Genomic DNA, 21279 nt, shown 5'->3' with positions numbered 1-21279 from the left:
GTGCCCCTCCTTCAGCAAGGAAGGGGTTACTATTCCACAATGGTTGTGGTACCGAAACGGAACGGTTCGGTGAGACCCATCTTAAAATTAAAATACTTTAATTTTTATATCAGGAGATTCAAGCTCAAGATGGAATCGCTCATTACGAGCCTGGACGAGGGGGATTACAGGGTCTCCCTGGACATCAAGGATGCGTACCTGCATGTCCCCATTTACCCTCCTCACCAGGAGTACCTCAGAGGTGTGGTACAGGTCTGTCACTATCAGTTCCAGATGCTGCCATTGGAGTTGTCCACGGCACCGAAGGTCTTTACCAAGGTAATGACCGAAATGATGATACTCCTTCGCAAGAAGGAAGTTTTTATTATCCCGTACTTGGATGATCTCCTGATAAAGGCGAGGTCCAAAGAACAGTTGGTAGTGGGGGTAGCACTCTCTCGGGAAGTGCTACAACAGCACGGCTGGATTCTCAATATTCCAAAGTCACAGCTGGTCCCGACGACACGTCTTCTGTTCCTGGGAATGATTCTGGACACAGACCAGAAAAGAGTGTTTCTTCCAGTGGAAAAAACCGAGGAGTTGTCATCTCTAGTCAGAGACATCCTAACCAGGACAGGTGTCGGTACATCAATGCACACGAGTCCTGGGAAAAATGGTAGCTTCGTACGAAGCATAATTCCATTCGGAAGGTTCCACGCAAGGACGTTCCAGTGGGACCTGTGGGACAAATGGTCCGGGTCCCATCTATAGATACAACAGCGGATAACCCTGTCAGCAAGAACCAGGGTGTCGCTGCTGTGGTGGCTGCAGAGGGCTCATCTACTAGAGGGCCGCAGATTCGGAATACAGGACTGGGTCCTGGTGACCACGGATGCCAGCCTTCGGGGCTGGGGTGCAGTCACACAGGGAAGAAATTTCCAAGGAAATTTCGCTTCACATAAATATTCTGGAGCTAAGGGCCATTTACAATGCCCTAAGTCAAGCAAGGCCCCTGTTTCAGAACCAGCCGGTACTGATCCAATCAGAATCACGGCGGTCGCCCATGTAAACAGACAGGGCGGCACAAGAAGCAGGATGGCGATGGCAGAAGCCACAAGGATTCTCCGATGACTTCATCCAGAAGTTTTCCAAAGGCGGGTAAACCGTTGGGTATGTCCACGGGTGGACATGATGGTGTCCCGCCTCAACAAAAAGATGAAAAGATTTTGCGCCAGGTCAAGGGACCCTCAGGCGATCGCTGTGGACGCTCTAGTGACACCGTGGGTGTACCAGTCGGTTTATGTGTTTCCTCCTCTGCCTCTCATTCTCAAGGTACTGAGAATCATGTGAAAGCGAGGAGTGGAAACTATACTCGTGGTTCCGGATTGGCCACGAAGAGCTTGGTATCCGGAACGTTAAGAGTTGCTTGCAGAGGACCCTTGGCCTCTGCCGCTCAGACAAGACCTGCTGCAGCAGGGATCCTGTCTGTTCCAAGACTTACCGCGGCTACGTTTGACGGCATGGCGGTTGAACACCGGATCCTAATGGGCATTCCGGAGGAAGTCATCCCTACCCGGCTCAAAGCCAGGAAGGATGTCACCACAAAACGTTATCACCGCATTGGGCGAAAATATGTTGCGTGGTGTGAGGCCAAGAAGGCCCCGATGGAGGAATTTCAGCTGGGTCGATTCCTACAATTCCTGCAAGCAGGAGTGACGTTGGACCTCAATTTGGGGTCCATCAAAGTCCAGATTTCGGCTCTGTCGATTTTCTTCCAGAAAGAACGGGCTTCACTGCCTGTAGTTTAGAATTTTGTCGCAGGAATTCTGTATATTCAGCCTCCTTTTGTGCCCCAGTGGCACTTTGGGATCTCAATGTGATTTTGGAATTCCTAAAATCACATTGGTTTGAGCCACTTAAGACTGTGGATTTAAAATATCTCACGTGGAAAGTAGTCATGCTGTTGGCCCTGGCTTCAGCCAGGCGAGTTTCAGAATTGGCAGCTTTGTTTTGGAAAAAAAGCTCTTATCTGATTTTCCATATGGATAGGGCAGATTTGAGGACTCTTCCTCAGTTTCTCCCGAAGGTGGTATCAGTTTTTCACTTGAACCAACCTGTTGTGGTGCCTGCGGCTACTAGGGACTTGGAGGATTCCAAGTTGCTGGACGTAGTCAGGGCCCTGAAAATTTACGTTTCCAGGACGGCTGGAGTCAGAAAGACTGACTCGCTGTTTATCCTGTATGCACCCAACAAGCTGGGTGCTCCTGCTTCTAAGCAGTCTATTTGCGCACTGGATTTGTAGCACTATTCAGATGGCGCATTCTGCGGTGGGATTACCGCAGCCTAAATCTGTTAAAGCCCATCCCACGAGGAAGGTGGGCTCATCTTGGGCGGCTGCCCGAGGGGTCTCGGCTTTACAACTTTGCTGAGCTGCTACTTGGTCAGGGGCAAACACGTTTGCAAAATTCTACAAAATTGATACCCTGGCTGAGGAGGACCTGGAGGTCTCTCATTCGGTTTTGCAGAGTCATCCGCACTCTCCCGCCCGTTTGGGAGCTTTGGTATAATCCCCATGGTCCTTACGGAGTCCCCAGCATCCACTAGGACGTCAGAGAAAATAAGAATTTACTCACCGGTAATTCTATTTCTCGTAGTCCGTAGTGGATGCTGGGCGCCCATCCCAAGTGCGGATTGTCTGCAATACTTGTACATAGTTATTGTTACAAAAATCGGGTTATTATTGTTGTGAGCCATCTTTTCAGAGGCTCCGCTGTTATCATGCTGTTAACTGGGTTCAGATCACAGGTTGTACAGTGTGATTGGTGTGGCTGGTATGAGTCTTACCCGGGATTCAAAATCCTTCCTTATTGTGTCAGCTCTTCCGGGCACAGTATCCTAACTGAGGCTTGGAGGAGGGTCATAGGGGGAGGAGCCAGTGCACACCAGGTAGTCCTAAAGCTTTCTTTAGATGTGCCCAGTCTCCTGCGGAGCCGCTATTCCCCATGGTCCTTACGGAGTCCCCAGCATCCACTACGGACTACGAGAAATAGAATTACCGGTGAGTAAACTCTTATTATTTGGCTTCTGGAAGTAAATTTACACTAGTGTTATTATTACCATACTTGCCTACTCTCCCTGATCGTCTGGGAGGCTACCGAAAATCATGTGGCGCTCCCATCCCCCCGGAAAAGGTAGGCAAGCCTCCCGGAGTCCACCGCAGCCCCCCCCCCCCCCCCCCCCCCTCACAACGCTTGTGAAAGTGGGTGGTCTATGAAGGCCGGTGACGCGATTTGCAGCAAATCGTGTCATTGTATCCTTACCCCCTGCATTGTAATGCCGGTAATGTGGGCATTGCATAGTCGGGGATGTGGCAGCGATCGCGTCTTCACGCCCGCTGACCGCATCCTTTTCAGAGCCCCACCACTTTTTATAGCCCCACCTTTTTATAGCCTCTACCTGTTCAGCTGACCTGGCTGCTCTGTCCCGGAGGGAGCAGTCTGAAAGCCGGAAAGCCTGGTTATTACATGTCATGTGATTGGGAAAATAGACTGCATTCTCCACTCAGGCAGGGATTTATGTGAATAACAGAAATATTCTCTGGAATGATGGATTTTCGCTGAGTGATAATAGTTTGATTCTGCTTTTTCTACTTCCCAGAATACCCTAAGCTAAATGAAACTGCTGGTAAAGACATTGGGGGTCATTCCGACCTGATCGTAGCTGTGCTAAATTTAGCATAGCTACGATCACTGACACAGACATGCGGGGGGACGCCCAGCTCAGGGCTAGTCCACCCCGCATGTCTGGCCCGGCCCCACCGCACAAGTACAAAAGCATTGCCCTGTGACGATTCTTTTGTACTTGAAGAGTAACTCCCGGCCAGCGCAGCTCCTGCAGCTGGCCGGGAGTTACTTGTCGCTGCCAGGGTCGCAGCTGCTGCCCCCCCCAGACCCCCCCATGGTCCGGCCATGCCTGCATTGGCCGGACCGCGCCCCTAAAACGGCAGCCAAACGCTACTGTGCCGCCCCCTCCTGCCCAATGACCGCCTCTGCCTGTCAATCTAACTTAATTAACTTCTACGAGGAAATGAGCGACAAACTTGACCAGGGAAAAGCAGTGGATGTGGTCTATTTAGATTTTGCAAAAGCCTTCGATACAGTGCCTCACAGGAGACTGATCATCAAATTAAAGGAGCTTGGCCTAGGAAAAACTGTTTGTACATGGATAAGTAACTGGCTGGACAACGGGGTACAGCGAGTAGTGGTCAACGGGAAGTCTTCAAGCTGGACACCAGTAGTCAGCGGAATACCACAGGGGTCCGTACTTGTGCCACTACTGTTCAACATATTTATTAATGACCTAGAAATAGGCCTGGAAAGCACAGTGTCAATCTTTGCAGATGATACTAAATTGTGTAGTGTAATTAATTCAGAAATAGATGTGGAGTCTCTGCAGAATTACTTATCTAAACATGAAATCTGGGCGTCTAAATGGAGAATGAGGTTCAATATAGAAAAATGCAAGGTTATGCATTTCGAGACTAAAAACAAACTTGCATCCTATATATTAAACAGGTAAAGTCTAGGGGTAACAGTTTTGGAAAAAGATTTTATTAATAAGCTTAATATCCATATACAATGTGAAAGCGCAGTAAAGAAGGCAAGTAAGGTGCTAGCGTGCATAAAACGGGGAATTGAGACAAGGGACGAGGATGTAATTCTGCCGCTGTACAAATCATTAGTACGTCTGCACCTGGAATAATGGGGGTCATTCCGTGTTGTACGCTCGCTAGCTGCTTTCAGCAGCATTGCACACGCTAGGCCGCCGCCCTCTGGGAGTGTATCTTAGCTTAGCAGAATAGCGAACGAAAGATTAGCAGAATTGCGAATAAATAATTCTTAGCAGTTTCTCAGTAGCTCGAGACTTACTCCTACACTGCGATCAGCTCAGCCCGTTTCGTTCCTGGTTTGACGTCACAAACACGCCCTGCGTTCGGCCAGCCACTCCCCCGTTTCTCCAGACACTCCCGCGTTTTATCCTGGCACGCCTGCGTTTTTCCGCACACTCCCTGAAAACGGTCAGTTTCCGCCCAGAAACACCCACTTCCTGTCAATCACACTCCGATCCCTTCAACGATGAAAATTCTTCGTTCGGACGTGAGTAAATCTACTAAGTTTTGTGTTAAAATACTTAGCACATGCGCACTGCGTACCATGCGCATGCGCATTTTTGCCTTAATCGCTCCGTTGCAAAAATCGTCAACGAGCGAACAACTCGGAATGACCCCCATTGTGTTCAGTTTTGGGCACCACAGTATAAAAAAGATATCAGTGAACTCGAAAGGGTTCAAAGGCGAGCTACTAAATTGATTAAAGGGCTAGAGGGACTGGATTACGAGGAAAGGCTTACTAGCTTGAATATGTATACACTGGAAAAAAGGCGTCTAAGGGGAGACATTATTAATATCTTCAAATATGTAAAGGGGCATTACAAAGAGTTATCAGAGGAATTATTTATTAAAAGAACTGTGTTTAGGACACGCGGGCACTCGCTGAGGCTGGAAGAAAAAAAATTCCATACGCAATGGAGGAAAGGGTTCTTTACTGTTAGGGCAATAACTAAGGATTTGGAATTCCTTGCCAAGGAAAGTGGTAAATGCATTTAAAAAAGGATTAGATGAATTTCTGATTGAAAAGGATATCCAAGGTTACAACATTTAAAATATTGACGTTGTTAATCCGGGTGTAACATGATTTATAGTTGTTAACTAGTCATAAAATAGGGCCGGCTCTACCATTAGGCAGCTTTAGACGGCTGCGTAGGGGCGCCGTACCCTGGAGGGCACCACTGAATTCATGTAGCAAAACACTGAAGTATGGGGGTCATTCTGACCCGTTCGCTTGCTGCTTTTTATCGCAGCCGAGCGAACGGGTACCCACTGTGCATGCGCCGGCGCTGTAGTGCGCTGGCGCATGCCAGATGGCTGAAGGCCGTAGCAGGCAGAGGCGGTGGCTGGACGGAAGGGGGCGGAATGACAGCGTTTGCCCGCCATTTCGTGGGTGTGGTCCGGCCAACGCAGGCATGGCCACCCCATGCGGAGAGTGGCCCGCAGCGGCTGCCTGACATTATACGCAGCCACTGCGGGCCGGGGAGCGACGAGTAGCTCCCGGCCAGCACGCTAAAGCTGCGCTGATCGGGAGCTACTCTGGAAGTGCAAAGGCATCGCTGCTGTGCGATGCCTTTGCACTTCTGCCGAGCGGGGGTGAGGGGGCGTCACTGACATGCGGGGGTGCTGGGCGTTCCCCCGCATGTCAGTGTGAATGATCGTAGCTACGATCATCTCGGAATGAGGGCCTATGTCGCTGTATGCATCCTCCTCCTATTACACTGCGCTGGCTGCTGCTGCGGGTCTAATCAGGTTCAGTGGCCGCTATCAGGCTGTACCACATAGTGCCTCAGCGCTTCCTCTGTGCTGACACGTGTAACATCAAGCCATGTGAAGGCACATAGGAGGCGGATGTAACTATGGCTCCATAGGGGCGCCCCCACGGCTGCTCCTCATAGCCATGATCAGGGGCGTTGAGTGTCACGCCGGGGCCCCTTGTAAAGCGGGGCCTGTCTTAAAAAAGGGGATGTTCTTCTGACGCCCATTACTATATTTTTTATATAAAAATATGCAGTGCACTCCACAGAGGGGAACGATTATAGCACATGGGGGGGGAGCACCCGTTTCCTTCCATACTTGCCCAGGAAGCAGCTCCCTCCTCTCTGACCAGCACCATCTTCCCAGTTATATTTGGGAACATGACGCTGGCCACTAGAGAGCAAAGACTCCGGCACAGTACCAGAATCCTTGCTTTCTATGTGCAGCACCATCTTCCCAAAGAGATTGCCAGGAAGATGACACCTCCTGTGCCAGCAACATTATAGGTGTATTGGGGGGGGGGGGAGATCGGACCTGGGCCCCTCCAGCAGCCTGGGACTGGGTAATTTGTACCCGCTCAACCCCCTCTCTGCGCCACTGGCCCTGATGCACCTCCTTCAGGCCCATGGATCCCAGCTCTCCAGCAAAAAGCAGCTCCTGACTACATGTCTGCACCCAGCAGTTTCGCTGTAATGCTGCTGCCACCTGTAAGAGGAACCATGCCATTTACAAGGGAAAACAAGGAAACAGCTTTCAGGTAAGTGACCCATGGGGATTTCTACATTTAGATATCTCCATCAGACCCTATATGCAGATGCAGTGTCTACTGAGTGTTGTCCCTTTTCTCTGTATATGTATAATGATGCAATTCACCCCAGACCACCTAGTGGCCACCTGCATATCCCCTCTGAGAGGGTGTGGGGTTTGCAGGTTAGGGGCGCTAGGCTGAAGCTTTGCCTAGGGTGCAGCGAGACCTTGCACTGGTCATAAAACATTCTTCAGTAGGTACAGTAAAATCAACTCAACTTGATACAGATTACAGGTTGAACACGATGGGCATTTTGCCTATTTTCAGCCTAATGACTATGTTACTATGGGGTGGTCTTCAGTTTGCCGGCTGTCGGGATCCCGGCGTACAGTATACCAGCTCCGGAATCCCGACAGCCGGCATACCGACCCCCATTAGCCAGTTCTCCTGCAAGCTATTGAGCCTGCAGTAATGAATTTATCAGCTTGTGCACACAGTGCCTGATGCAGATGCGGGTGGAGGAGCAGCACAGTGCACAACGCACCGATGCGCATGTGCAGGACCCGGACTGCGCATGTCAAAAACTACACGTGATTAGTAGATCGGCTGCAGACTGCCAGTGGTGGGATCCGGTCTCTAGGTCGACACTATCTAGGTCGACCACTATTGGTCGACAGTAACTAGGTCGACAGGGTTTCTAGGTCGACAGGGTCTCCAGGTCGATCTGTTCTAGATCGAAAGGTCAAAAGGTCGACATGAGTTTTTCACTATATTTTTCTTTTTTTTAACCTTTTCATACTTAACGATCCACGTGGACTACGATTGGAACGGTAATCTGTGCCGAGCGAAGCGAGCCATGCGAGTGGACACGGTGCACTAATTGGGGTTCCCGGTCACTCGACGAAGAAAACGACACAAAACCCCCTCATGTCGACCTTTTGACATGTCGACCTAGACCCTGTCGACCTAAAGACCCTGTCGATCTAGAGACCCTGTTGACCTAGTTGTCGACCTAGACACTGTCAACCTACTTACTATCTACCTTCCATACCACACCCGCCAGTGATTGACTGCTGCAGTTTGGGGGTTGGGAGGCAGCAAAGGCTGACGTTTCCCAAAACGGAGCCGCGTCGCCTCCATTTTGATAGGAGTAACGAGGCCAGGTTCTCCATCAGAAGCCGGTGATGTCCTGGCCTCTTTATTGGATCTGTGGCGGCCAGCTTATGCGACCCCTTGGGCCATGTGACAGGTGATCCGATGCTGCATCCTAGGATGCACCCCGGATCACTAATGCTAGCAGGAGGCGTCTCCTGCTGCATTACCATCATTGCCGTTCTTAGTGGCAGGCGAGGCGTGCAACTGCACGGGCACCCGCCGCAGCACTTTCCCCCTGTCCCTACTGCCCCCCCCCCCCCTCCTCCCTGACATGGTACTCCGTTCACAACGCGTCATTTCTCAAAACTCCGTCCCCCAGAGCGAAGTAATATGACAGGGAGGAGAGGAGAGCGGGGGAGCGAGCGGGCGGCTTCAGGAGCTGGCAGGCGGGCAGGTGAGCGGGAGCTGTACACACACGCACCACTGGCAACTAGCATTACACACCCCCTAGCAACTAGCATTACCCCTGGCAACTAGCATTACACACCCTTGGTAACTAGCATTACCCCTAGTAACTAGCAATACCCCTGGTAACTAGCATTACACACACCCTAGCAACTAGCATTACCCCTGGCAACTAGCATTACACACCCCTGGCAACTAGCATTACACACCCCAGGCAACTAGCATTACACCTGGCAACTAGCATTACCCTCGACAACTAGCATTACACACCCCTGGCAACTAGCATAACACACCCCTGGCAACTAGCATTACACACCCCTGGCAACTGGCATAACACACCCCTGGCAACTAGCATTACCACTGGCAACTAGAATTACACACCCCTGGCAACTAGCATTACATACCCCTGGCAACTAGCATTACCCCTAGTAACTAGCAATACCCCTGGTAACTAGCATTACATACCCCTGGCACTGAATATTAGCCCTGGCAACGAGCATTAGCCCTGGCAACGAGCATGACACCGGTCCCAGAGCATGAAACCCCTGACAACGAGCATGGATACTAGAGCATGAAACCCCTGGCAACAAGCAAGACACCCAGCCCATGAAACCCCTGGCAACGAACGAGCATGACACCCAGCGCATGAAACTTCTGGCAACCAGCATGCCACCTAGCGCGTGTTCCTTGGCAACAAGCAGGTAATGTAAAAGTAATTTGAAGCTTTACTGTAGGGTATAATGTATCATGGGCATTGCGGTATGTGGCATAACATGGTGCAGGGGGTATAATATTGTGCAAGGGGCATAACTGTGGGGCTTAATATGGTGGAATTTATTTTTTTCCCTGTGGTGGCAGAGGTCTGTTGGTGCAGGGTCAAAAGCTGGGTTGTAAGGTAGTCTTTTCTTGCACAGATTTTTGTTTTTTATATCTATGGGGGGAGGGCACATTTTTTATGTCAATGGGGGGCGCATTTTTGAAATCTCACACTGGGAGCCAGATTGTCTAGGAACAGCCCTGATTACCATACAGCTTCCATGTAAGCAGCAGGGCTAGCTCCTCCGTTCATATCACATCAGGCCCATAGTAATTAATAGAAATAAGATTCTGTTGTCTGTACTTAGGAAAATGTCCTTTCCGGGTTACTTACAGGTTTATTCCCATCGGTGCTGTAACTGTCTATAAGGGGCTTCTTATCCAGCAGGTGGAATATATGAGCCGCTGACAATTTAGCCTTAGCGTAGTCTGGAGCAAAGGAACTGGTCTGACCCAAAGCCATTGCCCCAAATACAATGGCCGCAAACACCCTGAAATACAACAACTTGTCAAAATCAATGGTGATGTTGATTCAGTAAGTTTATTGGCCACAAAGCAGTCTCATTTCTATACTATTCTATTCTAGTACATTATACTACACAGGTATCGCAGTGCCATTTATACTGAATTCAAAACTATTGTCGCAGCCATTACTGCAAAAATATGCTATCCACCCACCGGCTGCAGCTGTAATCTGCTGTTGTGCGCACAAATCACGCTCCTAAAATGTGTGCTGACTAGTGCCACCCCATTGGGGTGCATCTCAGGTGCCTGATGTTTTACTTGCGTCCACCTTTGAATTAGGCTAATACTGTACGGACATTTTTTTGTTGTGCATTAACCCCACGATGTAATAACTCCCCATACATATAAACGAGCATTGAATGAGGCACTGTTACTCAGTGCCTCATTCAAGAAAAGGCAACAATACTTACAGAAACACGTTATCAAAAGTCATGTGACCCTCTGCCACTAGATACGCCCCAAACCGGAAATTTCCAGCATATGCAAAAAACATGATTGCCTGAGACAGCCCATAGGTGAAGCCCTGCATGTGTGCGTTCCTTATAGAATTCCTGAAACACAAGATAAGGTGATTAGTATACACTCACATACAGTAAATAACAATTATACACACAGATAAGTCTGTGGACATAAGAGGAAGAGCTAAAAGACACACACACACATGAAGCCTGATGTCTGGGAATTGTTTAGAAAATCATACAATGCATACAGTGTTTTCTCTTACGTCCTAGAGGATGCTGGGGACTCCGTAAGGACCATGGGGTATAGACGGGCTCCGCAGGAGACATGGGCACTCTAAGACTTTAGATGGGTGTGCACTGGCTCCTCCCTCTATGCCCCTCCTCCAGACCTCAGTTAGATCCTGTGCCCAGAGGAGACTGGATGCACTGCAGGGGAGCTCTACTGAGTTTCTCTGAAAAGACTTTTGTTAGGTTTTTTATTTTCAGGGAGCACTGCTGGCAACAGGCTCCCTGCTTCGTGGGACTGAGGGGAGAGAAGCAGACCTACTTTCCTGGACTGCTCTGCTCTGCTTCTTAGGCTACTGGACACCATTAGCTCCAGAGGGTCGGAACACAGGTGTCGTCCTTGCTGTTCGTCCCAAAGCCGCGCTGCCGTCCTCCTCACAGAGCCGGAAGATAGAAGCCGGGTAAGTATAGGAAGCAAGAAGACTTCAAAGGCGGCAGAAGACTTCGGTTCTTCATGAGGTACCGCGCAGCGGTCGCGCTGCGCGCCATTGCTCCCACATCACACACAGGCACAGCAAGGGTGCAGGGTGCTAATTTGTGTATAAAAGCGCTATACAGGTTGGGACTTCGTTTCAGTATCTAGTGGCGCTGGGTGTGTGCTGGCATACTCTCTCTCTGTGTCTCCAAAGGGCCTTATTGTGGGTCTGTCCCCATATTCAAATATCCCAGTGTGTGTTGGGGTGTCAGTACGTGTGTGTCGACATGTCTGAAGCGGAAGGCTCGTCTAGGGAGGATGCAGAGCAGATGGTGGTGGTGTCTCCGTCGGCACAGCCGACACCTGATTGGTTGGACATGTGGAATGTGTTAAATGCTAATGTGACTTTATTACATAAGAGATTGGACAAAGCAGAGTCCAAGGACAAAGCAGGGAGTCAATCCATGGCTGTTACTGTGTCACAAGACCCTTCAGGGTCCCATAAACGTCCCTTTTCCCAGGTAGCAGACACTGATACCGACATGGATTCTGACTCCAGTGTCGACTATGATGATGCAAGGTTGCACCCAAGAGTGGCCAAGAGTATTCAATATATGATTATTGCAATAAAAGATGTTTTGCATATCACAGAGGACCCCTCTGTCCCTGACACGAGGGTCTGCATGTTTAAGGAAAAGAAACCTGAGGTAACGTTTCCCCCATCTCATGAGCTGAACGCTTTATTTGAAAAGGCTTGGGAAACTCCAGACAAGAGGCTGCAGGTTCCCAAGAGAATTATTATGGCGTATCCTTTCCCATCAAAGGACAGGTTACGGTGGGAATCCTCGCCCACGGTGGACAAGGCCTTGACGCGCTTGTCCAAAAAGGGGGCACTACCGTCCCCGGACACGGCGGCCTTAAAGGATCCTGCGGATCGCAGGCAGGAAACTACCTTAAAATAAATTTATGCGACTACGGGAGCCCTGCAGTAGTGTCGGCATGGGTGGGTAGCGCAATTGCAGCGTGGGCAGATAACTTGTCATCTGACATTGACACCCTAGATAAAGATAGTATTTTGTTGACCTTAGGTCACATCAAGGATGCAGCCTTGTATATGAGAGAGCTGCGAGAGATATTGGGCTGTTGGGTTCAAGAGCCAATGCCATGGCAGTTTCTGCTAAAAGGACCCTGTGGACCCATCAATGGAGAGGTGATGCTGATTCAAAGAGACATATGGAGGCTTTACCTTACAAAGGTGAAGTTTTATTTGGGGAGGGCCTCGCGGACCTGGTTTCCACAGCTACTGCGGGTAAGTCTTCTTTTTTGCCTTACGTTTCCCCAAAGCAAAAGAAAACACCTCAATACCAGATGCAGTCCTTTCGGTCGCATAAGTTCAGAAAGGGTCGTGGCTCCTCCTTCTTTACCAGAGGTAGAGGTAGAGGGAAAAGAACACCAGCTACGGCTAGTTCCAGGAACAAAAATCCTCCCCGGCCTCTACAAAATCCACCGCATGACGCTGGGGCTCCGCTACGGGTATCCGCACCGGTGGGGGCACATCTTCGACTCTTTAGCCAAGTCTGGGTTCAGTCGGATTTGGATCCTTGGGTGGTCGAAATTGTATCCCAAGGCTACAAACTGGAGTTCGAAGACGTGCCTCCACACCGATTTTTCAAATCGGCCTTGCCAGCTTCTCCCCCAGAGAGGAAAATAGTTTCAGCTGCCATACAAAAGCTGTGTCAACAGCAGGTGATTATCAAGGTTCCCCTAGTGCAACAGGGGAAAGGGTTTTATTCAACCCTGTTTGTGGTCCTGAAGCCAGATGGCTCGGTCAGACCAATTCTGAATCTAAAATCCCTAAACCTATATTTGAAAAGGTTCAAATTCAAGATGAAATCTCTCCGGGAGGTGATCTCCAGCCTGGAAGGGGGGGATTTTATGATGTCACTAGACATAAAGGATGCATACCTTCATATCCCCATATATCTGCCTCATCAGGCTTACCTGAGATTCGCTGTACAGGATTGTCATTACCAGTTTCAGACGTTGCCGTTTGGGCTTTCCACGGCCCCGAGAATTTTCACCAAGGTAATGACGGAAATGATGGTGCTCCTGCGCAAGCAGGGGGTCACAATTATCCCATACTTGGACTATCTCCTGATAAAGGCATGGTCAAGAGATCAATTACTAAAAAGCGTGTCTCTCTCCCTGAGAGGACTACAACATCACGGCTGGATTCTAAATCTACCAAAGTCGCAGTTGGTTCCGACAACTCGGCTGTTATTTTTGGGCATGGTTCTGGACACGGAAAAAAAGAGGGTTTTTCTCCCAATGGAAAAAGCCCAGGTACTCCAGAACATGGTCAAGGACCTGCTGAAACCAAAAAGAGTGTCAGTTCATCAATGCACTCGAGTATTGGGAAAGATGGTGGCGGCCTACGAGGCCATTCCGTTCGGCAGGTTCCATGCAAGAACTTTTCAGTGGGACCTTCTGGACAAGTGGGTCAGGGTCTCATCTACAAATGCATCAGAAGATAAGCCTGTCCCCCAGGGCCAGGGTCTCTCTCCTGTGGTGGCTCCAGAGCGCTCACCTTCTAGAGGGTCGCAGGTTCGGCATTCAAGATTGGTTTCTTGTGACCAAGGACGCGAGCCTCCGAGGATGGGGAGCAGTCACACAAGGAAAAAATTTTCAGGGAATATGGTCAAGCCAGGAGGCTTGTCTACACATCAATGTACTGGAATTAATGGCCATATACAACGGCCTGCAACAGGCGGAGAAGCTTCTTCGCAACCTACCCGTTCTGATCCAGTCAGACAATGTCACAGCCGTGGCGCATGTAAACTGCCAGGGCGGGACAAAGAGCAGAGCAGCAATGGCGGAAGCCTCCAGGATTCTTCGCTGGGCGGAATATCATGTAAGCGCTCTGTCAGCGGTCTTCATTCCGGGAGTAGACAACTGGGAAGCAGACTTCCTCAGCAGACACAATCTCCATCCAGGAGAGTGAGGACTTCATCAAGAGGTCTTTGCAGAGGTAACAAGTCGTTGGGGACTTCCTCAAATAGACATGATGGCGTCATGCCTCAACAGAAAGCTTCGGACGTATTGTTCCAGGTCAAGGGACCCTCAGGCAGTGGCGGTGGACGCCCTGGTGACACCGTGGGTGTTTCAGTCGGTCTATATGTTCCCTCCACTTCCACTTATCTCAAAAATATTGAGAATCATAAGACGAACAAGAGTGCAGACAATACTCATTGTTCCAGATTGGTCTCGAAGGGCCTGGTATTCAGATCTTCAGGAAATGATCACAGAAGATCCGTGGCCTCTTCCTCCCAGGGAGGACCTGTTGCAACAGGGGCCCTGTGTGTTCCAAGACTTACCGCGGTTACGTTTGACGGCATGGCGGTTGAACACCAAATCCTAGCTAGGAAAGGTATTCCGGGGGAAGTCATCCCAACTCTAATCAAAGCTAGGAAGGAGGTAACGGCGAAGCATTATCACCGTATCTGGAGGAAATATGTATCTTGGTGTGAAGCCAAGAATGCTCCTACGGAAGATTTTCAGCTGGGTCGTTTTCTCCATTTTCTACAGACAGGAGTGGATATGGGCCTAAAGTTAGGCTCCATTAAGGTGCAGATTTCGGCCTTATCTATATTCTTTCAGAAGGAATTGGCTTCTCTCCCAGAAGTCCAGACTTTTGTAAAGGGAGTGCTGCACATCCAACCTCCTTTTGTGCCCCCAGTGGCGCCATGGGACCTTAACGTGGTGTAAAAGTTCCTTAAATCACACTGGTTTGAACCTCTTCAAACAGTTGAATTAAAATTTCTCACTTGGAAAGTGGTCATGTTGTTGGCCTTGGTATCTGTGAGGCGGGTGTCCGATTTGGCGGCTTTGTCTCACAAGAGCCCCTATCTGATTTTCCATGTGGATCGAGCAGAGTTGAGGACTCGTCCTCAATTTCTGCCTAAAGTGGTTTCGTCGTTTCATATGAACCAACCTATTGTGGTGCCTGTGGCTAGGGGTGACTTAGAGGATTCTAAGTCCCTTGATGTAGTCAGGGCCTTAAAAATTTATGTAGCCAGGATGGCTCGGGTTAGGAAAACAGAGGCACTGTTTGTCCTGTATGCAGCCAACAAGGTTGGTGCTCCTGCTTCTAAGCAGTCTATTGCTCGCTGGATCTTTAACACGATTCAGCAGGCTCATTCTACTGCTGGATTGCCGTTACCAAATTCGGTAAAGGCCCATTCCACTAGGAAGGTGGGCTCTTCTTGGGCGGCTGCCCGAGGCATCTCAGCATTGCAGCTTTGCCGAGCAGCTACTTGGACGGGTTAAAGCACTTTTGCAAAATTCTACAAGTTTGATACCCTGGCTGATGAGGACCTCATGTTTGCTCAATCGGTGCTGCAGAGTTATCCGCACTTTCCCGCCCATTTGGGAGCTTTGGTATAATCCCCATGGTCCTTACGGAGTCCCCAGCATCCTCTAGGACGTAAGAAAAAAATAAGAATTTACTTACCGATAATTCTATTTCTCGTAGTCCGTAGTGGATGCTGGGAACTCCGAAAGGACCATGGGGAATAGCGGCTCCGCAGGAGACTGGGCACAAAAGTAAAAGCTTTAGGACTACCTGGTGTGCACTGGCTCCTCCCCCTATGACCCTCCTCCAAGCCTCAGTTAGGATACTGTGCCCGGACGAGCGTACACAATAAGGAAGGATTTTGAATCCCGGGTAAGACTCATACCAGCCACACCAATCACACCGTACAACCTGTGATCTGAACCCAGTTAACAGCATGATAACAGAGGAGCCTCTGAAAAGATGGCTCACAACAATAATAACCCGATTTTTGTAACAATAACTATGTACAAGTATTGCAGACAATCCGCACTTGGGATGGGCGCCCAGCATCCACTACGGACTACGAGAAATAGAATTATCGGTAAGTAAATTCTTATTTTCTCTGACGTCCTAGTGGATGCTGGGAACTCCGAAAGGACCATGGGGATTATACCAAAGCTCCCAAACGGGCGGGAGAGTGCGGATGACTCTGCAGCACCGAATGAGAGAACTCCAGGTCCTCCTCAGCCAGGGTATCAAATTTGTAGAATTTAGCAAACGTGTTTGCCCCTGACCAAGTAGCTGCTCGGCAAAGTTGTAAAGCCGAGACCCCTCTGGCAGCCGCCCAAGATGAGCCCACTTTCCTTGTGGAATGGGCTTTTACAGATTTTGGCTGTGGCAGGCCTGCCACAGAATGTGCAAGCTGAATTGTACTACAAATCCAACGAGCAATAGTCTGCTTAGAAGCAGGAGCACCCAGCTTGTTGGGTGCATACAGGATAAACAGCGAGTCAGATTTTCTGACTCCAGCCGTCCTAGAAACATATATTTTCAGGGCCCTGACTACGTCCAGCAACTTGGAGTCCTCCAAGTCCCTAGTAGCCGCAGGTACCACAATAGGCTGGTTTAAGTGAAACGCTGAAACCACCTTAGGGAGAAATTGAGGACGAGTCCTCAATTCTGCCCTGTCCGTATGAAAAATTAGGTAAGGGCTTTTATAGGATAAAGCCGCCAATTCTGAGACACGCCTGGCTGAAGCCAGGGCTAACAGCATTACCACTTTCCATGTGAGATATTTTAAGTCCACAGTGGTGAGTGGTTCAAACCAATGTGATTTTAGGAACCCCAAAACTACATTGAGATCCCAAGGTGCCACTGGAGGCACAAAAGGAGGCTGTATATGCAGTACCCCCTTGACAAACGTCTGAACTTCAGGAACTGAAGCTAGTTCTTTCTGGAAGAAAATCGACAGGGCCGAAATTTGAACCTTAATGGACCCTAATTTTAGGCCCATAGACAGTCCTGTTTGCAGGAAATGCAGGAAACGACCCAGTTAAAATTCCTCTGTAGGGGCCTTCCTGTCCTCACACCACGCAACATATTTACGCCAAATACGGTGATAATGTTGCACGGTTACATCCTTCCTGGCTTTGATCAGGGTAGGGATGACTTCATCCGGAATGCCTTTTTCCTTCAGGATCCGGCGTTCAACCGCCATTCCGTCAAACGCAGCCGCGGTAAGTCTTGGAACAGACAGGGTCCCTGCTGGAGCAGGTCCTTTCTTAGAGGTAGAGGCCACGGGTCCTCCGTGAGCATCTCTTGAAGTTCCGGGTACCAAGTCCTTCTTGGCCAATCCGGAGCCACGAGTATAGTCCTTACTCCTCTCCTTCTTATGATTCTCAGTACCTTGGGTATGAGAGGCAGAGGAGGGAACACATACACTGACTGGTACACCCACGGTGTTACCAGAGCGTCCACAGCTATTGCCTGAGGGTCCCTTGACCTGGCGCAATATCTGTCTAGTTTTTTGTTGAGGCGGGACGCCATTATGTCCACCTTTGGTTTTTCCCAACGGTTCACAATCATGTGGAAGACTTCTGGGTGAAGTCCCCACTCCCCCGGGTGGAGGTCGTGTCCGCTGAGGAAGTCTGCTTCCCAGTTGTCCACTCCCGGAATGAACACTGCTGACAGTGCTATCACATGATTTTCCGCCCAGCGAAGAATCCTTGCAACTTCTGCCATTGCCCTCCTGCTTCTTGTGCCACCCTGTCTGTTTACGTGGGCGACTGCCGTGATGTTGTCCGACTGGATCAACACCGGCTGACCCTGAAGCAGAGGCCTTGCTTGACTTAGGGCATTGTAAATGGCCCTTAGTTCCAGGATATTTATGTGAAATGACGTTTCCATGCTTGACCACAAGCCCTGGAAATTTTTTCCCTGTGTGACTGCTCCCCAGCCTCTCAGGCTGGCATCCGTGGTCACCAGGACCCAGTCCTGAATGCCGAATCTGCGGCCCTCTAGAAGATGAGCACTCTGCAACCACCACAGGAGAGACACCCTTGTCCTTGGAGACAGGGTTATCCGCTGATGCATCTGAAGATGCGATCCGGACCATTAGTCCAGCAGATCCCACTGAAAAGTTCTTGCGTGGAATCTGCCGAATGGAATCGCTTCGTAAGAAGCCACCATTTTTCCCAGGACCCTTGTGCATTGATGCACTGACACTTGGCCTGGTTTTAGGAGGTTCCTGACTAGCTCGGATAACTCCCTGGCTTTCTCCTCCGGGAGAAACACCTTTTTCTGGACTGTGTCCAGAATCATCCCTAGGAACAGCAGACGTGTCGTCGGAATCAGCTGCGATTTTGGAATATTTAGAATCCACCCGTGCTGTCGTAGTACTACTTGAGATAGTGCTACTCCGACCTCTAACTGTTCCCTGGACCTTGCCCTTATCAGGAGATCGTCCAAGTAAGGGATAATTAAGACGCCTTTTCTTCGAAGAAGAATCATCATTTCGGCCATTACCTTGGTAAAGACCCGGGGTGCCGTGGACAATCCAAACGGCAGCGTCTGAAACTGATAGTGACAGTTCTGTACCACAAACCTGAGGTACCCTTGGTGAGAAGGGCAAATTGGGACATGGAGGTAAGCATCCTTGATGTCCAGAGACACCATATAGTCCCCTTCTTCCAGGTTCGCTATCACTGCTCTGAGTGACTCCATCTTGAATTTGAACCTTTGTATGTAAGTGTTCAAGGATTTCAGATTTAAAATAGGTCTCACCGAGCCGTCCGACTTCGGTACCACAAACAGCGTGGAATAATACCCCTTTCCCTGTTGTAGGAGGGGTACCTTGATTATCACCTGCTGGGAATACAGCTTGTGAATGGCTTCCAATACCGCCTCCCTGTCGGAGGGAGACGTTGGTAAAGCAGACTTCAGGAACCAGCGAGGGGGAGACGTCTCGAATTCCAATTTGTACCCCTGAGATACTACCTGCAGGATCCAGGGGTCCACTTGCGAGTGAGCCCACTGCGCGCTGAAATTCTTGAGACGACCCCCCACCGTACCTGAGTCCGCTTGTAAGGCCCCAGCGTCATGCTGAGGACTTGTCAGAAGCGGGGGAGGGCTTCTGTTCCTGGGAAGAGGATGCCTGCTGCAGTCTTTTTCCCCTTCCTCTGCCCCGGGGCAGATATGAGTGGCCTTTTGCCCGCTTGCCCTTATGGGGACGAAAGGACTGAGCCTGAAAAGACGGTGTCTTTTTCTGCTGAGAGGTGACCTGGGGTAAAAAGGTGTATTTCCCAGCCGTTGCCGTGGCCACCAGGTCCGATAGACCGACCCCAAATAACTCCTCCCCTTTATACGGCAATACTTCCATATGCCGTTTGGAATCCGCATCACCTGACCACTGTCGCGTCCATAACCCTCTTCTGGCAGAAATGGACAGCGCACTTACTCTTGATGCCAGAGTGCAAATATCCCTCTGTGCATCTCGCATATATAGAAATGCATCCTTTAAATGCTCTATAGTCAATAATATTTTCAGTCAGGGAATCCGACCAAGCCACCCCAGCACTGCACATCCAGGCTGAGGCGATTGCTGGTCTCAGTATAACACCAGTATGTGTGTATATACTTTTTAGGATATTTTCCAGCTTCCTATCAGCTGGCTCCTTGAGGGCGGCCGTATCCGGAGACGGTAACGCCACTTGTTTTGATAAGCGTGTGAGCGCCTTATCTACCCTAGGGGGTGTTTCCCAACGCGCCCTAACCTCTGGCGGGAAAGGGTATAATGCCAATAATTTTTTAGAAATTAGCAGTTTTTTATCGGGGGAAACCCACGCTTCATCACACACCTCATTTAATTTATCTGATTCAGGAAAAACTACGGGTAGTTTTTTTCACACCCCACATAATACCCTTTTTTGTGGTACTTGTAGTATCAGAAATGTTCAAAACCTCCTTCATTGCCGTGATCATGTAACGTGTGGCCCTACTGGAAAATACATTTGTTTCCTCACCGTCGACACTGGAGTCAGTGTCCGTGTCTGGGTCTGTGTCGACCATCTGAGGTAACAGGCGCTTTAGAGCCCCTGACGGTGTTTGAGACGTCTGGACAAGTATTAACTGTTTTTCCGGCTGTCTCATGTCGTCAACAGTCTTTTGTAAAGTGCTGACGCTATCACGTAATTCCTTCCATAAGACCATCCAGTCAGGTGTCGACTCCCTAGGGGGTGACATCACTATTACAGGCAATTGCTCCGCCTCCATACCATTTTCCTCCTCATACATGTCGACACAACGTACCGACACACAGCACACACACAGGGAATGCTCTGATAGAGGACAGGACCCCACTAGCCCTTTGGGGAGACAGAGGGAGAGTTTGCCAGCACACACCAGAGCGCTATATATATACAGGGATAACCTTATATAAGTGTTTTTCCCTTATATAGCTGCTGTATTTATTAATCTGCCAAATTAGTGCCCCCCCTCTCTTGTTTTACCCTGTTTCTGTAGTGCAGGACTGCAGGGGAGAGTCAGGGAGACGTCCTTCCAGCGGAGCTGTGAGGGAAAATGGCGCTTGTGTGCTGAGGAGATAGGCTCCGCCCCCTTCTCGGCGGCCTTTCTCCCGCTTTTTTAAGGAAAAACTGGCAGGGGTTAAATGCATCCATATAGCCCAGGAGCTATATGTGATGTATTTTTAGCCATCTAAGGTGTTTTTATTGCGTCTCAGGGCGCCCCCCCCCAGCGCCCTGCACCCTCAGTGACCGGAGTGTGAAGTGTGCTGAGAGCAATGGCGCACAGCTGCGGTGCTGTGCGCTACCTTATTGAAGACAGGACGTCTTCTGCCGCCGATTTCCTCGGTGCAGTGAGCCTGTTGCCAGCAGGACTCACTGAAAATAAAAAACCTAATTTAAACTTTTACTCTAAGCAGCTCAGGAGAGCCACCTAGTATGCACCCTTCTCGTTCGGGCACAAAAATCTAACTGAGGCTTGGAGGAGGGTCATAGGGGGAGGAGCCAGTGCACACCAGGTATTCCTAAAGCTTTTACTTTTGTGCCCAGTCTCCTGCGGAGCCGCTATTCCCCATGGTCCTTTCGGAGTTCCCAGCATCCACTAGGACGTCAGAGAAATAAGATTTTAAACCTACCAGTAAATCTTTTTCTCCTAGTCCGTAGAGGATGCTGGGCGCCCGTCCCATTGCGAACAAATTCTGCAAGGCTTGTATAT

The 21279-nt window shown here is 49.7% G+C and overlaps 1 protein-coding gene across 1 annotated transcript in view; it reads right to left on the bottom strand.

Moving 5' to 3' along the window:
- LOC134927251 (ATP-dependent translocase ABCB1-like) overlaps positions 1–21279 on the bottom strand; it is a 131744-nt gene that overhangs the window by 18575 nt on the left and 91890 nt on the right. The window contains exons 23-24 of the mRNA XM_063921448.1: positions 10463–10603; positions 9862–10018 (exon numbers count right to left, since the gene is read on the bottom strand). Of these exons, the coding sequence (XP_063777518.1) occupies positions 9862–10018; positions 10463–10603 (298 nt within the window). The remainder of the gene's footprint in view (positions 1–9861; positions 10019–10462; positions 10604–21279) is intronic.

The sequence above is a fragment of the Pseudophryne corroboree genome, chromosome 5, assembly GCF_028390025.1.
Source record: "Pseudophryne corroboree isolate aPseCor3 chromosome 5, aPseCor3.hap2, whole genome shotgun sequence".
Taxonomy (NCBI): Eukaryota; Metazoa; Chordata; class Amphibia; order Anura; family Myobatrachidae; genus Pseudophryne; species Pseudophryne corroboree.
Note: the sequence above shows the minus strand (reverse complement) of the source record. Positions and strands in the feature narration are given on the sequence as shown.